Source organism: Lepisma saccharinum, chromosome 6 (genome assembly GCF_977018435.1).
Source record: "Lepisma saccharinum chromosome 6, izLepSacc3.1, whole genome shotgun sequence".
NCBI classification, from domain to species: Eukaryota; Metazoa; Arthropoda; class Insecta; order Zygentoma; family Lepismatidae; genus Lepisma; species Lepisma saccharinum.
The window spans coordinates 44,146,612-44,164,817 of NC_139234.1; the positions used below are offsets into that span (position 1 = coordinate 44,146,612).

Consider the following 18,206-nt stretch of genomic DNA (forward strand, 5'->3'; position numbering starts at 1 on the left):
AAGTTGATTATACTTTTGTGAATACGTACTTACAAACTTTAAAATCATGACAAAGAATCAACTGGTAGCGTGAGAACTGTGTTTATTATACATATTTCCTTACGCATTATAATGATATTAATGAATGCATACAAGTTACAATGTGGCAATTAATTAACAAGATATGTATTGAGCCATCACGAAATTGCCTTGTAGAGAAAGAAATAATAGACAAGAACGTATAGAACTAACAACAAACTTTATTTATGAAATAAATAAGAGCACAAAACAGGTACATACATCAGAAATAAATAAAAGAAACAACAAATTTTACTATCTTTAGAAAAACAGTCAAAAGCATTAAGTGTATCAGTATAAACAAGTCAAATAACATTTACAACAATCGATTTGACAAAAATGACTTTTCCTTGGTGACTGCTATGCTTCTAGGCTTTAGCTGCCCCGTGGCCTTTCTCCCAATATCTTGGCCGGCGGCGTAAGTCAAACCGCTATACCTACAGCCACAACAAGGAGAGAAGCCATAAAACCCAGAAGATTAGCAGTCAACAAAAACAAACAGAATTAAGGCGTCGACGTTACTTGTTTAATTAGTTTGTCGCTCATAGGTGTCAGCACTGCTCCTTTTAAAGTCTCCAAACGGGCTGTTACCACGTCCAGTGTTTCCGTATCCACTCACGTCGCTGCTTGTATGGCCGTACGTATTGCTTGCATCTGCTACGTTGCCGTAGAAATTATTACCTGCGCCGCCATATCCAAAATGTCCAGGATTTGCATTCAGAACCCTCCCTGGATGAAATCTTATGCCTGGTGATCCTGCGTTAGGTCTTTCTCCGTGCGTCGCGGCGCTGATGGTACTTGCTGCACCGTAACCTCCAGAAACACTGGATCCGTATCCCTCCCCGCCGCCGGTGCTGCCACTTCCTCCTCCGTATTCACTACCACCTTCACCTCCGTGACCTTTTCCATGGCCACCATGTCCTTTGTCAACATGGTTATATTCCCAATAATGCTCACCATAACCTCCATGCTTGTCGCCCCATCTCACCTGAAATGACAAAATAACCAGTAAAATTCGGAAACAACAAAAATGCCAACAATGTGGGTCTTAAAAAAAAAGCACCAACAACTACTACTTGGCGGGATTTTAGTGGCATAAGTCAGTGAATTTTACTAAAAATATTAAACAAATATAGCTTGAGTTTTGACATTTTAAGTGGCCAGAAGTCAAGAATTATATTGAGTGTTTTGTGGAATAGATTTCGTAGGTGGGCGAATTTAACCTCATTTAAGTACCTTCTTGGCCCGCCACTGAACCATATCACGCTCAATTCTGATATTACGAATAACTTTAACCATAAAAATGCACGAAACATTAGCAAGTAAATGTTTCTTGATAATGTGAATTCTTTGTTGGTTCTTTAATTTCCTCAAATCAAAATCTTAGAAATATTTCAATTACGAATACAATTATTGAATTGCTAACCTGCATTAACTGTAGAAGTAGCACCTACTGCAATGTTCAAGTAAGACCAATTTTATGTTTGTAATTAATTTTGAATTTATGCGACTCTCTGTCAAGTAATTATAAACATTTCCGAAAAATGTTCATTGGGAAAGCAACTCGTCAGCTCCGATATCAGTTATCGACAAACTCAACACCATTTGAAGCTTTATATTTTGTAATAATTTTGTCTTTGTAAAGTCAAATATTTCTATTAGCCAAACTTACCTATTCAAATTCTCGTGAATTCGCTTTACTCTATAAACACAAATATTGCATCCTGTGAATAAACTACAGCTGTTATTGAAGTACAAGGGCAATATTAAAATAGCATAAGACATTAGGCTTTACGACTTTTTGGGGTATAGTAATGATTAAAGAATAATACTACAGTAATAGATTGATAGTTGTAAATATGTTTTTATGTAGAATCAGAAGTCTATAAGTAATTGGCAGAAGAAGAGTATTCAAAATCAATAACAGCATTTTTAGTATTATTGTTTACATACGAGTGCTATTTCATGAAGATACATATTCCGAAAACATAACCTTGTGTTTATAGGTGTAAGTATAGCTATAATTAAAAACTTTAGTATGATTTGTAATAAACTTTTGATTTTAGGTCTCATTACTACAAATAATATGTCAACATTTCAATTTCCAAAGCATTGGCAAGACGTTATATTTGCTTAGGTTCTACAAAAACAACTAAGCTTCACTTGTAATTTTCTGTTTTTAAAGGTCCACAATTGTGGAAACAACAACTTAGATGTAATACTGGATTCACAGTCTTCCAAGAAATTGAACTGCAGATGCATTCACTGTTCTGTTTTTTATTCAGCGTAATCGTTTGAGTCAGCACGGAACCAGAAATCGAATCAAGTGCTACGACCATTGCTTGCTTCCGACCCAGCATGCCGTAATAATACATGATGGCCTCGGCAAGGAGCTAAAGAGGCAGGAGGCCACATTAACTTATTAGCTTCAGGAAATCTTGATATGTGTGCCCCGTGCTACGAACGTGTCTTGTCTGTCGTCTTCTGCTTGCACGGTAGGCGTCCGACGTTATATCAGAAGCCTTCACTACAACGACTGACACACATCCTGGTTTAGTTTAGTTCCCCCTCGCTGGGCGGCAGCTCACTAGACACGCCGCTTAATTGAGAGCGAGGCTGCTGGGGGATAAAGATCATAGGGGTCGCTTTCGGGCACGGCAATGGCACTATAGATACCATGCAGTACTGATCATGCAGGCAGCAGAACAACATTCAAAATACTTTTGCCCCCCTGTTTGTAGTCACGGGTGGACGACTACATAATTGCAGGGTTTTGGGTTGACCTACTGAGGAGGAATAGAAAAAGCTGTAATAAATAGCATGTAGAATTTATGCAATTTACACATGTTTTGTCCAACAACCCAGATGGTTTTCTTTGTAAGCATTTCATAAATTACATCATCGTTCAAGGGCTAATTGCATGAACATTAACGACAGGCGCGTGACCAGTAATAAAATCTGGAGATTAGTGAGGGTTGACTAAGAGTTCCACTGAATTATATTTGCATTAATATTTTTGGTTACTTTTACGTCCTTTTCGCGCCAATTCTGATAATCGCGACCATGAGAATGAGTGATGATTAGATGAAATTTAAGTGCACTCGCAACAACATATACAAAGCCGGGATTCGAACCCAAGAACTTCGGAACACACATATTATCAAATATATTTATATTAGTATTATTATTTCAAGTGTAATTCAGCGGGTAAACAAACATTAGTTAATGCACTTTTTATAACATTACTCATTTACTTATATTTAGGATTATACTCATCAATTAAAACTTACAAGGGTAACTATTGCAAAATCACTGTAAAATAAATCTTCAATAAACACAGAAGGTGGCAGTTAAAAAAAAGATAACCTCTCGTCCCCACAAAAATATTGATATCCCGCTACTGAGCCCAGTCTTTGCATAATACTACTGTTCACTAAAAAAATATTATTCTGTGAGAATTTGCAGTTTATTTTATTCCTTGCACGATATGATGTGGTGTGTGTCTATGAGGATTGGAAGTTGTCCGCCGACTGATTTTTCAGAAAAAATATATAACTGTTTTACCAATTTGGCTACCTGTTCGTAGTAGGTGACCACTGGTGGGCTCGAACTCACTCTTCTGCGAAGTGAGACATTTTAAGCGTTATTTATAGAGAGAGAGCGAGAGAGAAAAAAGAAAGAGGTAGAAAAACAGGAAGAACGAGAGAAAGAAAGAGGTAGACAAACAGGAAGAACGAGAGAAAGAAAGATACAACGAAATAAGTATGGCATAATAAATATAAAGAGAAAGCGAGAGAATGAAAGATGGAAGGAATCACAGAGAGAAAGAATGAATGGAATAAAACAGATGAAGAAAGAGAGGACAGAATTGAACAGAGAGAAGGATAGAAAAAAAGTGAAACAGAGGTATAAAGAGAGAAGGAAATATCGGAGCAGAGGAAGAAAGAGAAAATGGAACAGAGAGAAGGAGAAAAGTAGATGAACAGGAGGCAGAAGATAGAGAAAAAGAAAACAGAATCAGAGCCAATAAATGAAAAAAGTATCTGATGACGTCACTGCTCCGTAGTACAACTACAATATTATGTCCCTTCCCCAAACGTGTTCCCAGAATCAAAATTATCGGGCGACGCCATTGTGTAATTATCCAGCCCTTCATAGCACCTTTCAAAGTTAGGTTATTAACTCGACCCTCATCCGGCAGAGGTCTCCGAATTTCACCCTACCGTCACGCAGAACGTTGTCGTCCTTCACAAGCAAGGGGCCTTAGAATGGCGCTTTGAAATGCTATTTAGTTCTGTGAAGTTCAAGTTATAGACTGCGTGTTATAAAGCACGGCGGTTTAATGTTGATTGACCAGCAGAGGAATTGAACGGTAGTTTTCTGCCATCGATAGAAATTTAGTAACCCCAAAAGGAGCAATATTCCTCTGTCTTGAGGAATTTCTGTGATTTCAGTGATACTTTTACGAGAATGTTATAATTATTAGCAATGTTTACAGTGGATGACTGTCGAAGATTTACGTGGGCCACAGATACAAATAAAATTATATGTTCACACTGTTATCGTGTGACTATAACGAGAAAAGCCCCCTCATATTCATCATCATTCATACGTTTTCGTTTTATTTTTATTACAAAATTTGCCTAATACGTTTTAATATGGTCTGATTTTTGGTGCGCTACGGCCCACTCTCCCACACCAATAGCGTCGCCTCTGGTTTACCTGTATTGATTGAATGATTGAGTTGGTGTTTTAAGTCCACTTTGTGTATAGTAAGGCTAATTGGGACTGGACCTACAGTTTAAAGTGGGATACGAACCACTATGTGCCTCCACCAGGTGTCGAACCCGGGACCCCTTGATTACAAGGCGACGACGCTACCTACCACTGCGCCATCGGGGGGAAGGTTATCTGTATTAAACTACAACCTGACCAAGATAAGAATGCCCCTGTGGAGCTGTAGTCGAATTTTCAACCACTCTGCTTGCATTGTTTTCTATCTTTTCAACACCCTATATTACAAAAAAAAAGTTGTTTTATGTGATGCTCTACTTATTGATTTTGTTTTTCAATTCTTGAACTCAAGATTGAATGAATGAACATGCTGATGGACAATTTGCCAATGCTTTGTCGTTACCTTTGAGTTTTCGAAGGGCCCTCCTTGTACCACCGCTAACAACCCCCATGAAATTGCCTTAGATGTCGGCTGTCTTACGAATTGTGACAGCTTAAAATAAGTCAACAGCTGATGATAGTTCTTTTAATTCGAAGGCATTTCTAGAGGATGAAGCCAAGAAACCTCATTAAATGCCTCACACAAGATCCCTATCATTGAATAATAGCAATTTAAGCGTTCTCCTTCGATACTTTTTTTTCTAATTTAACCTATACAATGACATTAACGATAGATGCCAATTAAAGTCTTCTCCCTGAATTTATGTTCATAAAGACCTAAAGCTTTGAAATTTAGTGAAGAACGCCCCGTACAGGAAGAACGGAAAACCAATTAAACTTCGTCAGAAAACTAAATTCACGATTCCCACACACAATACAGCACTTTACAGAAGCTCTACCCTGCAACATACAAATTAAACTTAATGAAACACATGCTGGCCAAACAATACTGCCTGGCTTTGTCTTTCCTGTAAGGTACAGGAATTAGGTATTGGCTTTAATTTTAATTTTAATTCTGTAATAATATTATACTACTTGTGGTTTTAGATTTTACTCTGTGTAATCAGGACATTAACAGTTTATATTTCTAAGTATGTATATATCTAATATTTTTCTATGTTTTAACTTTCTACTGTAAAACTGATTTTCTGAAAGTGTTATGTAAATATCAATTGCAATATGTATTTGACAAGTATTTGTTGTGTGGCCCTTGACGCCGAAACAGGCTCACTCAATAAAGGCGATACTATTCTATTCTAAGAAAAATAGGAGTTACAAATTTTACCGCCCGGAAGTTGGATATGAACCACAAATTTCTAGCTTAGATGGCGCTTTAGCCTTTAGCATAGCTTTGAAGCCTCGATTGTCTATTTTTCCTATTAAATGCCAAATTCTTGTGACGTTGAAAATACGTCACAACATATTTATTTTTATTCGTCGGTCAGACATAAACAATGTCTGTTTTTTAGTAAGAAAACCACTTTCAGAATGTGCCGTTATTGTGCATTTCCTGCATTTGCCAGATCTACGTTGGAAACAAGCGACAATCGCCTTCTCCCTAGTTTCCTGTTTTCGAAATTAAGTGCCTCTCAACCATGAGGTATTTCCTGCTATCTGGAAGCTGTGTGGGAATTTAGTATGGATGAATGACGTCATAAGTCTGGAATATTAAAACGAGTGGCCTACCCTTCTGCAGTCATGGAAAAGATTTAGGTTGTTCCACTGCTCTTGTGTAGCTTCAATGCGGACAAAACTGTATTATTTTCGTCGAAAGGTTGCGTATTAGAGGGAGTCGGACACAGAGAGAGGAAAGGAGGAAAATCAGAGAGGAAAAACGGAAAGAATATGGATACAGAGATATAAAGAGAACCAGAAAAAAGAGAGAAACAAAGCAGAATATAATATAATAGCAGAAAGAGGAACAGTCAGGAAAAGACAGAGAAGTACGGAGAGAAATAGGAAGAGGAAAGATAATGAAAGTGAAGAAAGAGAGAGAAGAGAAACAAATAATATATAATGAGAGAGAAAGAAATGCAGTGAGAGATATAGAAAGAACAATTAAGAGAAAGAGAGTGAAATAAAGAAATGAAGAAAGCGAGAGAAAAGGAAAGAAACAAAAACAAAGTGAGAAAGAAAATGAAAAGAAAGCAAGAGAGAGGAAGAAAAATAGACTTAGGGAGAAGAAACAATCACAGTGAGAGAGAAACATAGAGAAGGAAAGATAAAAAAGGGAGACATATACATTATCTATCTCCCCCTTCACTGCTATGTATTAATAAATATAATAATTTTGATTTACTGGAAGGAGAAAAGACGAAAAGTCTCGGTTTTGTACATGTGCATAATTTCGGTCTTATTTTAAAGCTTATTTTTAAACTACAGTCTTGTTCCAATTCCTATACAAAAGGTACAAACACTTACCTTTGTCCTGAACCTCCAGTCCTTGCCCTGCTCATACCTTGACACGTGGTGGTAAGGATTACCTCTGTTCCACCCGAACTCATACTCGTGGGGGCCAGGGACGTTCACGTACTGGAAATATCCCTTTCCGTGGCCCCCGCTTCCCCCACCTCCCTGAGCAACCACCACACCACAAAGGGCCAACGCGGCTGCTAGGATTACCTGAAAACCATGTAAATAAAATATACGATAATTACTAAGCTACAGAATACAATTAAATGCATAAAGAAATGGAAAAATTTAAACGAATAAGTATGGTTGGGATAGGACGCGTTATATAACATTATTATATTCAGAATACACACATTATGGCTCGGCTGGACCTTCGGCATGCAAATGGGCGAATTTTTTCAAATTTTCCTCTAGATTCGAAAAACTTCTTGGATATTTCAAAATATGAAACATTACATCAGCTTAGAATTCCTTCTAGAGCATTGACGTGAATTTTCATGTAGTTTTCTTTCATTGTTGTCTAGATATTATCAATAGTTTTGTGATTACATAAGTCTATTAAACTATTGATAACTAGGGACATTGAATTTTCGCGATGCGCGAAATCGCGAAATGTGAAAAAAGATGCAATTTTGAACATTCTGCACGCAACTACACCCCCCAATGATGAAATATGCATGAGTTTTATTCGCGAAGTAATGCGAAATGTGTGCTTTTCCACGAAATGAACGCTTTTTCGCGAAATAACCGTGAAATATCATCAAATTATGTAGAAAACAAACAAAAACGAGGTTGTGCGCCCAAACAGTCGATTTGTAACGAAACGTTTGCCTAAAGTTTTCTACCACTTGCAGCTGAAAAACGTTTTATCTTCTATCACATCAGGAAGACGCTGCAAATTGGGATTTCCCATGTACATAATCTCAGTTCGAAATCTTTGCTCCCTGTCAAGCTGCATTCCTTTCTTCCCCTGAATTTCCACTCAACTTCCAGTTTCATTGAACTTGCTAGCTGTAGCAGCGATAAGATTAGTCTGTTCCCGCACATCAAGGGAAACAATGGTGTCATTTGTGTTCAGTCATGAATGAATTTTGTTTATCATCATCTGATTTTCAACATGTGTTTGTGTATGTGCAGTGGTGATTATTTTATTTGATGGACAGCAAGGATATCCTTTAAATACATACAATGAATAAATCACTTGAGATATGCAATTTAGAAATGAAGTGATTTTGTGTTGATGTTTTATTTTTGGTTGGACAGCTAAGTACTTGTGTATGTGTACAGTATATAAAAATGAAGTAGTTTATCAATTTATAGCTCTTTTGTATGTTGTTTCCTCTCATGATGAAAAAGTGTGTGCCATTTTTTTCCACCGCTGGTATATACTGCTGATAATAACATTTTATTTACCGCTCTCCTCAGTTTTTATTTACCATAAATTTGTCTCACTAATAATGACCAACCAGAGATACAATTTAAAACCATGCAATGCTGAGGTAATGTTAAGTGTACACTTTAACTGATAAAAGGTAGGTTCAGACTACTTAACTTTGACTTTTATTTACCGCTTTTCCAACGAAATGATATTTTTTCACCGCTTTTATATACCGAAATTGTAACTTTTTAAATGCGAAATTCATGAATTTTATTTACCATAAATCAGTGTCCCTATTGATAACATCTAGACAACAATGAAAGAAAACTACATGAAAATTCACGTCAATGCTCTAGAAGGAATTCTAAGCTGATGTAATGTTTCATATTTTGAAATATCCAAGAAGTTTTTCGAATGGAGAGGAAAATTTGAAAAAATTCGCCCATTCCCATTTGCATGCCAAAGGTCCAGCCGAGCCTTATTCACACACACACACACACTCATATGGAGAAAGGAAGAAGAATAGGCTCGCGTAAAAGTCTTGAATAAGTGGTTGGACACGCACATTTTGCTCATTTTCGGTGTCTTTAAGCTCAGGTTAAAAAAACAAAATTAAAGCTCAAGTTAAAAGAGAAAATTAAAGTGATTATGGGGTGTAAGGGATGACTTTCCACGTGGTACACCCAATTGTCAACCTCACTTCCACCTAGTACACCCTGGACTGCATTTTGCAGACGAACGAGGCTCTGGCGACTGGCCCTATTGCCAGTGTGTTGTTCTGTTTTTTGTCCTTATGTGTGCTTAGTGTTCCTTTACAGCCTCAGCTTTTAACCTAAGTAAGAATGTTTTAAATATTTTAGTTACACGATATTACAGTAATGTTATTTTAGTTACGGTAAGGGGCTGGACCCCGTATATTGTGACGGGTGCAAAATAGCCTAAGTGCTGACGCACCCAAACTTTTAACTTCATATTTAAAAAAAATAAGTGATTAGATCCTTTTAGTGTCAAAGAGCAGGTTAGGCGTTATTCTTATGGGGGGAAAATAAAAACGCCTGAGAACGTCCAGAAAATGTCGCTCGGATTCCAAACTTTGTGTGGGGTGTTTTTAGGTCAATTGGTACCCAACATGGGGCTGACTTACTTTACTCCAAAAGAAACGGAAATTTTTGCAAATTTGGACCAGGACCACCCATGACGAAGCCTGGATTCGAACGCGTGATCCTTGATGTCGTAGCGAGCTGTGATAACCACTCTGCCACGGAGGTCGGTGTGTGACAACAGGGGAGACAAGAGGTGTACCGCCCTAGAGGTTCAACATGCTTGGACGGTAACTTCAATCTTTCCTCCGCTACAGCTGTGCATTCTCGACATCAGAATAATATCGAACTCGTTATCAAAAATATATTATATTGCTGGTCTTGGGAGATCAAATCTTGCATTTACTAGTACAGAATCAGTACCTGGACATTAATATAGGGGGTTTATGCAAGCGAGTGCCATCCTTAGAGGTGTGAGACAAATGAATATCGTTACGACATGCATTGTTTGTTTTGCTATCTTCCTCGACATATTTTATAGAAAGTTTCGTAACCCAGTCATAGGCCAGTTTAATATTAATAACCAAATTACCTTCTAGGTTCCCTACTTCAGCACCTACAGGACACAATAAATTATAAGACAGAGATGCTCTCTTTTTTTTAACCTATCTACGAGAAACTGGATTAAAAAGAATCATCTGAATATCTGTTAAATAGCTACAAAATTACTTTCCATCTTCTGGAGTTTTGACTTTCATTTGACCTTCATCTGATTCATTGCAGAAAGACGTTGCAATTGTGGTTGGTTATTATTTATCTTACTGTTGTCGTTCCTATTATTATTATTGATTTTTATTTAGTTACAGTTTGGTATAAGTCCACTTTATGCACTGTTGGTCGTTGTACCTAAAGTCACTTTTTTGTGCCGTCAAGTTGACCGCAAAGGAGAAGAGGAAGAATGGCAAAAATCGAACAAGGAAATTGATGAAGACGTGCGTGACCTTCTTTAAAGGTAACATTCCAGGATTCGTCAGGGCAGTTGCGATAAAACCTATATTTTAATGTGTGATACGAGGAAGTCGGACATTTTGGTTCCAGGACATGTTGGTGATAGGACATTTTGGTGCGAGGGCTTTTTGGTCCACACACAAACACAGCATAAAATATTATTGTCCACCATCAGCTTCCCTACTCGATTTTTTTTCCTAGCGATCCACAGGTTTCTGACGACAACACCTTAATAAGCATCTATATTGTTTCCTTTCTTGTGTTTTACCCCCTCCTGCTCTCCCTATTTCTAGTTGTTATTGTTGTGATTATCTTTATATATTCTGAGACTCCTTTCCTGGTTTTATAAGTTAATCACGATCAGGGGTGCCCATCCCCCAAGGCCTATGGCGCACTCTACCCAAAAAGGTAGAACATTCGCCCCCTTTTATGCCCAATTATTTACTCAAATTAATTTGGTCAGACAAAATTTACGGAACAATATAATATAGACACATTTAAGCAATATATGTTTACTTTAGGAACTTTAGGCTCACTTTTATGTTTGCTAACATTAAACGTACAAAACTACTCAGGTTCACTGCCATTGTTAGTGTATTGAACCTTATTGTTAACAGTTTGTCTGCTTGACTAACCTTGTAATAATGCAAACAGCATGTCGCCCCCCAACCAAACCGATTCTAAAGGCATAAGAGGTGGTGTTTCATTTCAACCCATCGCCACGATCACCCACAGGCAGGTAGAAAAACTGTACATAATAACCATAACTAAAAATCAATAACAAGTCAATGAAACGAAACGATCCCCCCATTTTTGTGTGAAAATATATAGAATTGGTATAAAATTTTATCGCCCCCTCAAAAACAAATCCCATGACGCAGGCGCGTCATGAAATCCCACTTGTGGGCACCCCTGATCACGATAAGAAAAAATGGTGAATTGATGCATTTCTTACAGTTGAAATAGTTAGCTGGACGGAGGGGGTGCCTTGCATAAAATTTCGTACCATTCCTCTGCATCTTCCTCCACTTTGAGCACTGAATTGATGAGAGAAGAGTCACGAGGATCCATCCAGAACCAGTAATTTATCCACACACCCTCAACACCTCCTAAACGTTTTCACAAACGCCCAATTTATGGTCACTTTCACTTTAAATTTGCCCTTGCACCCCCTAAATACAAACTTACACCCCCAAGAAGGAAAATTCTGGATAAATCTCTGTTCATAACTTTACCCCCGATTCGAACCAATGGCTGCTAACTTTGCTAACCACTACAGAATGGAGACCAGATAGTATTACGAGTCCGACCTCTATGAACAGGGCGTGCTCAGAAAAAAATTTTGGAGAAGCCCAGTCTCGATTTCTACCATTATTCTTTCAATAACATCGGAAAAACATTGTTGACTACGCGTACATGCATTGTACGGTCAACGAAGTTAGTAATAAGGTGTGTTTTATACAGCGTATTTTGATTTACTTGTAGATTGCAAATATGCTGTATATAGAAACGAACTGCAGGAGTACTAAGTGAGGTGAATATACACTCCTATTCACATAAAGTGGCACATATTTCAACCGTTCTACCCTGTAACAGGACGTACAAAAGCGTGCACACACAAACACACACTTCCCTTCCAAATATCAAATTAATCAAATGTTTATGTCTTGAATTCTATTAGGCTGTTACACAGTTTCACACTAGGACACTACTTATCTGAAGGAGCACATTATGTCATTGCTGACTTCTAAAGTTTGCCGTTTCCAAGTCTGCATTCCCAATAATCCGTAGCTTGATACTGCATAGTGTACTTTTCAATAATGTATCGTGACGTTCTGTTCTAGTTCAATGCACTAATGGGATTACCACTCAGATGTTATTTCTGTACATAAGTAATGATAGCTAGCCGAAAGATGGGAAAACAACGAATGACCAAACAGGTAGACACACAGTATCTCCCTTTCACAGCATTTCCCCTTCACAGTATCTCCCCGAGCTCACTACAGCTTCGACAATATCTCAAATACACTTAAATACAAACTTGATTTGAGTGTTAAACGATTAAACACCATGCAAATTATACATCAAACAATGAAAGCATTAAATGGTTACTGAAATGCAAATCAACACTCCATTTACGACACAAGCACTAATTACAAGTACACGTAAATGCTACACGATGTACTTACAAGAGTACACGACTTCATCCTGTCCCACCAGACAAGCGGTTGTCAATTATTATCCTCTTGTATTACACCTGCCTTTAAGTACTGCCCTCATTCACGGTCTACTAAGGTGGAAATTCATGGCCAATGGCAATCTCTCCACCAGAGGTCTCGCGAGTCGGAAGGCAACAAAACGCGTGAGTTAACGACTATCTTGAAGACAAGAAGGGCAGTTTATCTAGCAGGAAATCAATTTATGCCCTTGTGCTTATACAAAACATTGGTGTCGATTTCTCCTCGTCATGTACCACTTTTCTTCTTCATCTTTCCTGTTTTCTGCAGACAGAAGAACTTGCTACGCTGTGGTGTACATAATGCTCCATTTCCCGCAAGAATTTTTTTTTCGAGAATCTTGCGGAGTAATTAGTCAGGATAGATATGCGGTAGAAGCGGTATCTGAAGCGGTTGAAAGAAAGTGCGCTTCTAATTTGTTCTTCGCACGTTACGAAGGGATCAATTTTAGTTACTTCTCATTAAGAATGACCCTTAACGGATTTATTATCTGTTGTAGAAAGAGAAAACAATACTTTAGATATGAAGGTGCGTGTTTATAAAAATGTCGTGACGAAACAGACATTGTTAATAACAGTGAAAGTAAACCACTGGACAAATTTATGAGTTTATCATTTACTCAGGCCCTCAAGTAGCCAAATGGTTCAAATAGTAGTAGAATGTGGGCATGGCCATTCGCCAGTGGTCAGAAGTAGCGCGCTACTTGTAGCGTCGCTACAGTAGCTAGCTACAAATTTGTAGCTGTAGCTGTAGCGACGCTACATTTTGAAAATTGTATTTGTAGCGGTAGCGAAGCTACAAAATTCCTGTAGTTGTAGCGAAAATTTCGCTACAGCTACATTTTCTCTCAGCATTTTGAGGTGAATTTTGAATGTGGCAACAGCGTCAGAAAAAATCGACAATAACCTTTAATTTTGCAGGAGGTTCATAAAGACAAAGTCTATTACATGGAAATACAGATTATCTAGATTGTAGATTATAGATATCTGCATGTTATTTAATTAGTATCTGAATAATTCAGATATCCAGATAACTAACTGACATATATGAATATATTCCAGCTAGCAGCTACGTTTTTTTGAGCTGCATCGCTATTTTGGGGAGAAACATGCCTCGTTTGCTGCACCGCTGGAAAAAAGTGCCTCGTTTGCATCACCCCCGGAACAAATCCTGTGGATATCCATGGTGTAAGAGACACCAAAATGTCATTAATTGCTTTGTAAAAAACATGTATGTGTTATATATTACCTTATTGCAGGTTTATTTAATTATTCTCTTATCTAGTCGCTTTGTGCCACTTTCGGCTAATAGTGAGAACGAGGAAGAATGATGAATGATGAGCAGTGTGGGGAATGGAGGACAGGAGGATCCCATCCTCCCAACTTGGCGTCTTTCCTAATTTTTGTTTTGAGTCCATTTTATGCATAGATAAGCTGATCGAGACTGGATCCGAGCCACTATGTGCCTAAACAAAAGGCCCCAGGTACTTTTAATTCAAAATGCTGTCTTCATATCAGTCTATTAAAAAATTAAATATTTATTTTGGTGATCATTAATTTGGGTAACACCCTAATTGCAATATTCATATATCAAATTGAATTGAAATGCCACTTGCATAGGTATGGTATTCTCAAAAACTGTAGTAAAAATAAGTAACTGAAGTAACACTGCTATCAAAATTATCGAATGAGGGGAATTATGATAATAAATAACAGAATCTATTTACCAGTAGTAGGGGATTTTTTTAATATCCACATGGTTCTTTTTAATTTTTTTTATGCAGAAGTAGCGCAAAAAGTAGCAAAGTAGCGAGTAGCGAACAGGAGTAGCGTAGCGAGCTACTTTTTGGTAAATGTAGCTGTAGCTGTAGCGAAGCTACATTTTGGAAGAATAGCTGTAGCTGTAGCGAAGCTACTTTTAAAATGTAGCGTTCTGATCACTGCCATTCGCAGGAAAGTTTTGAGGAGGCACAACTTGCCATCATTAAGAAAGACACTTTTAAAGAAGAACGAAAAGTAGGGAACAAAAGAAGTTGTACAAAATAAGAGAAAGGAAAGGCAATAAATATCCCCCCCACACACACACAGGGAGAAAGAGAGGAGAGATGAAAAGAGAAATTATAACAGGAGAGGGAAAATACAACAATGACCAAGTAAGACAGAGAAGGATGAGAGGGAGGGAGGGAGAGAGAGAGAGATAAAAATAAACAAAAGGGACAGACAGACAGAAACAGAGGTAAATTATTTTGTACTGAATTTACAATCATTATTTGTTGAACCTTGATTATTCGACATGTGCTTTTGTTTGAAGTAAAATGCACACCTTTTTCAATCAACACGAGCCGACAATGTGGATTTTCGGAGTTTTAGTCCGCTTACCTAACCTAACAAGGTCTAAGTAATAACAATACCTTGCTCATAGAGCAAAAAATACTCTGGCTGACGTAAAATAACGACATGCAAACAGTTTAGTTACGGCACTGGTGGAACACAGCATTTTACTTAAGAAAATAAGGAAGTGAATTATTTCCCTCCATATTCTTATTCATAATTGCACAAAAAAAGTTTCTGAGTGAACATTTGCGTATGTGTCCTTTTGCAATTGCATGATTGCTCAGAAATGTAATTGGTACAAAGTAAGATTTGGGTGTCGATTGATTTTAAACAACTTTCTACGTGCGTGTATCAAGTCACAAAATTCTTTCCCTTCGGGGCTTTCATTTTTTGTGGACCAATGGGTTTGAAGACGAAAGAATACAACTTTCTCCGCGTGCGGTCGGGCGAAATGAAGACAAAATTGATTAATAGATAGATGAAGGACCAATGTTTGTTCAGAAGACACTGGCTTCTAGTCCAAGAACACAACACAACACAACACAACACAACACACACACATACACACACATACACACACACACACACGCGTTCTCTCTTAAATCTGGACCTCCCAAGTTCGATCTCCAGTGGAGGCACGGTGATTCGGCCCACTTTAAACTAGGTCCAGTGCCGATTAGTGATCTCAATGACAAATCTTTGAATCCTGTATGAAATTTATGGTGTCGGGATAATTTTGGCCTCCAGTAATCTGGAGCAGCGGCGGCTCAAAGGGCAGAGCCGCCGTGCCTTGGCACTACCCTCATACGAAACGCATACCTCGCCAAAGTATTGTTAAATTAATACATTTACAATTTACAGACAAGGAGATTCGAATCTCGCAATCGGTCAAGCTCATGGTGGAAAGACTTGGGTCAAGCTGACGACCGCCCCAACCTTTGACATTTCGACAATTTCTTTTAAAATATATGTCTAGGATATTTTCGACGTCCAGTTAGAATACGTGTGCATGGGGGAGAAGAAAGTGAAGATTTTTTTCCGTTTCTCTTGTAATTGTTGTGTTTTTAGGGAAGTGTCCTGTAGTGTATAAAAGATAGGTTAGTGAGTGATGACGAATCGGATTAGTGCGTTATTACTTATTACACACACTGTTTTCCCACGTTACCAAACGAGGATATATTAAAAGCTAAACATTTTGACCAGCGGCGCAACCATAAGGAGTGACCGGGGGGGGGGGGGGGGGCATTGCAGAGGGTTTTTTCTTCGATATTTTTTATCACGTTGGCACTTACCCATCATAGTAGCCGCGGGCCGCCACTGATCTGGAGACCATCTGATTTTCATGAACTGGGTACAGCCAGCCATCAGTAGATACCGGAGGTTAGGCACTAGCAAAATTTAAAATAGGAGGGAAAAAAGACACTACAATATAGAAAATAGGCTCAAAGAATCATCCCTACGTCTGTCTCTCTTCGCCACTGATAGTCCCGATTATCAGCAAGAACCGGTTAATACTTGCTGCGGAGGTAATGATAGTTCAAGGAATACTAGGTTCCCTGCAAGGCGTTGTGTGTGTTGCCTAACTCTGCGGCGTTAAGTGATAATCAGGCAACAGACACATAACGGCTTGCTTGATTGATTGATTGATTGATTTAGTTTATTTTACTTCGCGTTTTGTGCCTCTTGGCTAATTTGCGAAGATGGGGATGAGTGATGAAATGATGAAATTGATGAATGGACATTCACAAACAACCAAGCCCGACCGGGATTCGAACCCGGGACCCTTGGCGTCGCAGCGCGATGTGCTAACCACTCGGCCACAGGGTTGGGCATATAACGGCTTGCATGGAAGCGAGTATTTCAGGCTCTAGGTGTCCCATTTGTATTGCCGGTGACTGTACATATTAACAATCCCATATCCATAATTATAATTATAAAACCTATCGGGTTGTGAAATGTTTCTTTAATATACAGGGTGTCTCAAAAGTAATAGCGCAAACTGACACAGGTGAAAGTACACGATAATAATAATAATAATAATCCGTTGCGCAACAGCCCATGAAGGGCCTAGGCATACCTACCGACTGCCGTTCTCCCTCCCACGCTTTCCTTCGTCACCTCTAAGCGTGGAGATCTTCAACCAGTATTGGAATAGTCGGGGGGTCAGCCCGACGTATCCCCAGCCGTTATAGTAGGTCTTCTCGACCGGATTACGCTCACTCACTCGGAGCTCCCCAATTTCCTCACAATGGTGGGTTGCCACCGGCTCTATACGTAGGCCGAATAAATTCCGACCAGAGCCGGATTCGAACCTACGCCGTCCCGCAGCGAACGATCTCAAGACGAGTGAACGCCTTAACCCGCTCGACTACGGAGGAGGACACGATAATAAAACAAAAAAAAATTCAGTAAACATGGGTCTGCAAACGAGCCGTTTTCGAGATAATCGCGAATGTGTGATTACAAGCCGCCACTGACTTCATTGTTTGTAAACGTCCTCCTAGTTGGTAAAATGCTAATAATACAGTAAGAAAAGTGACTCCCACAGTACGATTAGACTGTGTACTGATTGTATCCATCTTGTTTGATTACAACGCCACCTCTCGGAAATCTTCTGTTTCGTAAACAAAGAGCAAACCTCGGACCGCGCAAGGAGTAAAGCACTCGGTGTTTACAAAATGCAATCATTGACGGCTTGTACCCACACATTATTAGCATTTTACCAACTAGGACGACGTTTACAAACAATGAAGTCAGTGGCGGCTTGTAATCATACATTCGCGATTATCTCGAAAACGGCAGACCCATGTTTACTGAGACTTTTTTGCTTCTATTATTGTGTACTTTCACCTGTGTCAGTTTGCGCTATTACTTATGAGACACCCTGTATAAAATGTAGCCTTTTTGTTTATAAAGGAAACTGGGCCTAAGTAAGGGTGTTAAAAGCACCCCACCCACCAACCACTCTTTACGCACGCCAATGATCAGAATATTTACACAAACGTTTCTGGTTTCATAGTATATGTGTGGTGTTCCCACAGACCCAGGATGCTACTACAGCGACGTC

The 18,206-nt window shown here is 38.7% G+C and overlaps 1 protein-coding gene across 1 annotated transcript; it reads right to left on the bottom strand.

The window, feature by feature from the left end:
- Window positions 1-219: 219 nt before the first annotated feature.
- On the bottom strand, window positions 220-12,861 carry LOC145989376 (uncharacterized). Its single transcript, XM_083124719.1, has 3 exons — window positions 12,759-12,861; window positions 7,153-7,353; window positions 220-1,045 (listed from the first exon to the last, which is right to left on the bottom strand). The coding sequence occupies exons 1-3, from the start codon at window positions 12,774-12,776 to the stop codon at window positions 584-586; spliced, it is 681 nt and encodes a 226-aa protein (XP_082980845.1). The 5' UTR covers window positions 12,777-12,861; the 3' UTR covers window positions 220-583.
- Window positions 12,862-18,206: the final 5,345 nt, after the last annotated feature.

What these genes read in the sequence shown, in the direction of transcription:
- LOC145989376 (XM_083124719.1), bottom strand. An exon ending in ACTGGAGGTTCAGGACAAAG is followed by an intron (nt 1,046 to 7,152) that starts GTAAGTGTTTGT and finishes TTGTCATTTCAG; the next exon opens with GTGAGATGGGGCGACAAGCA.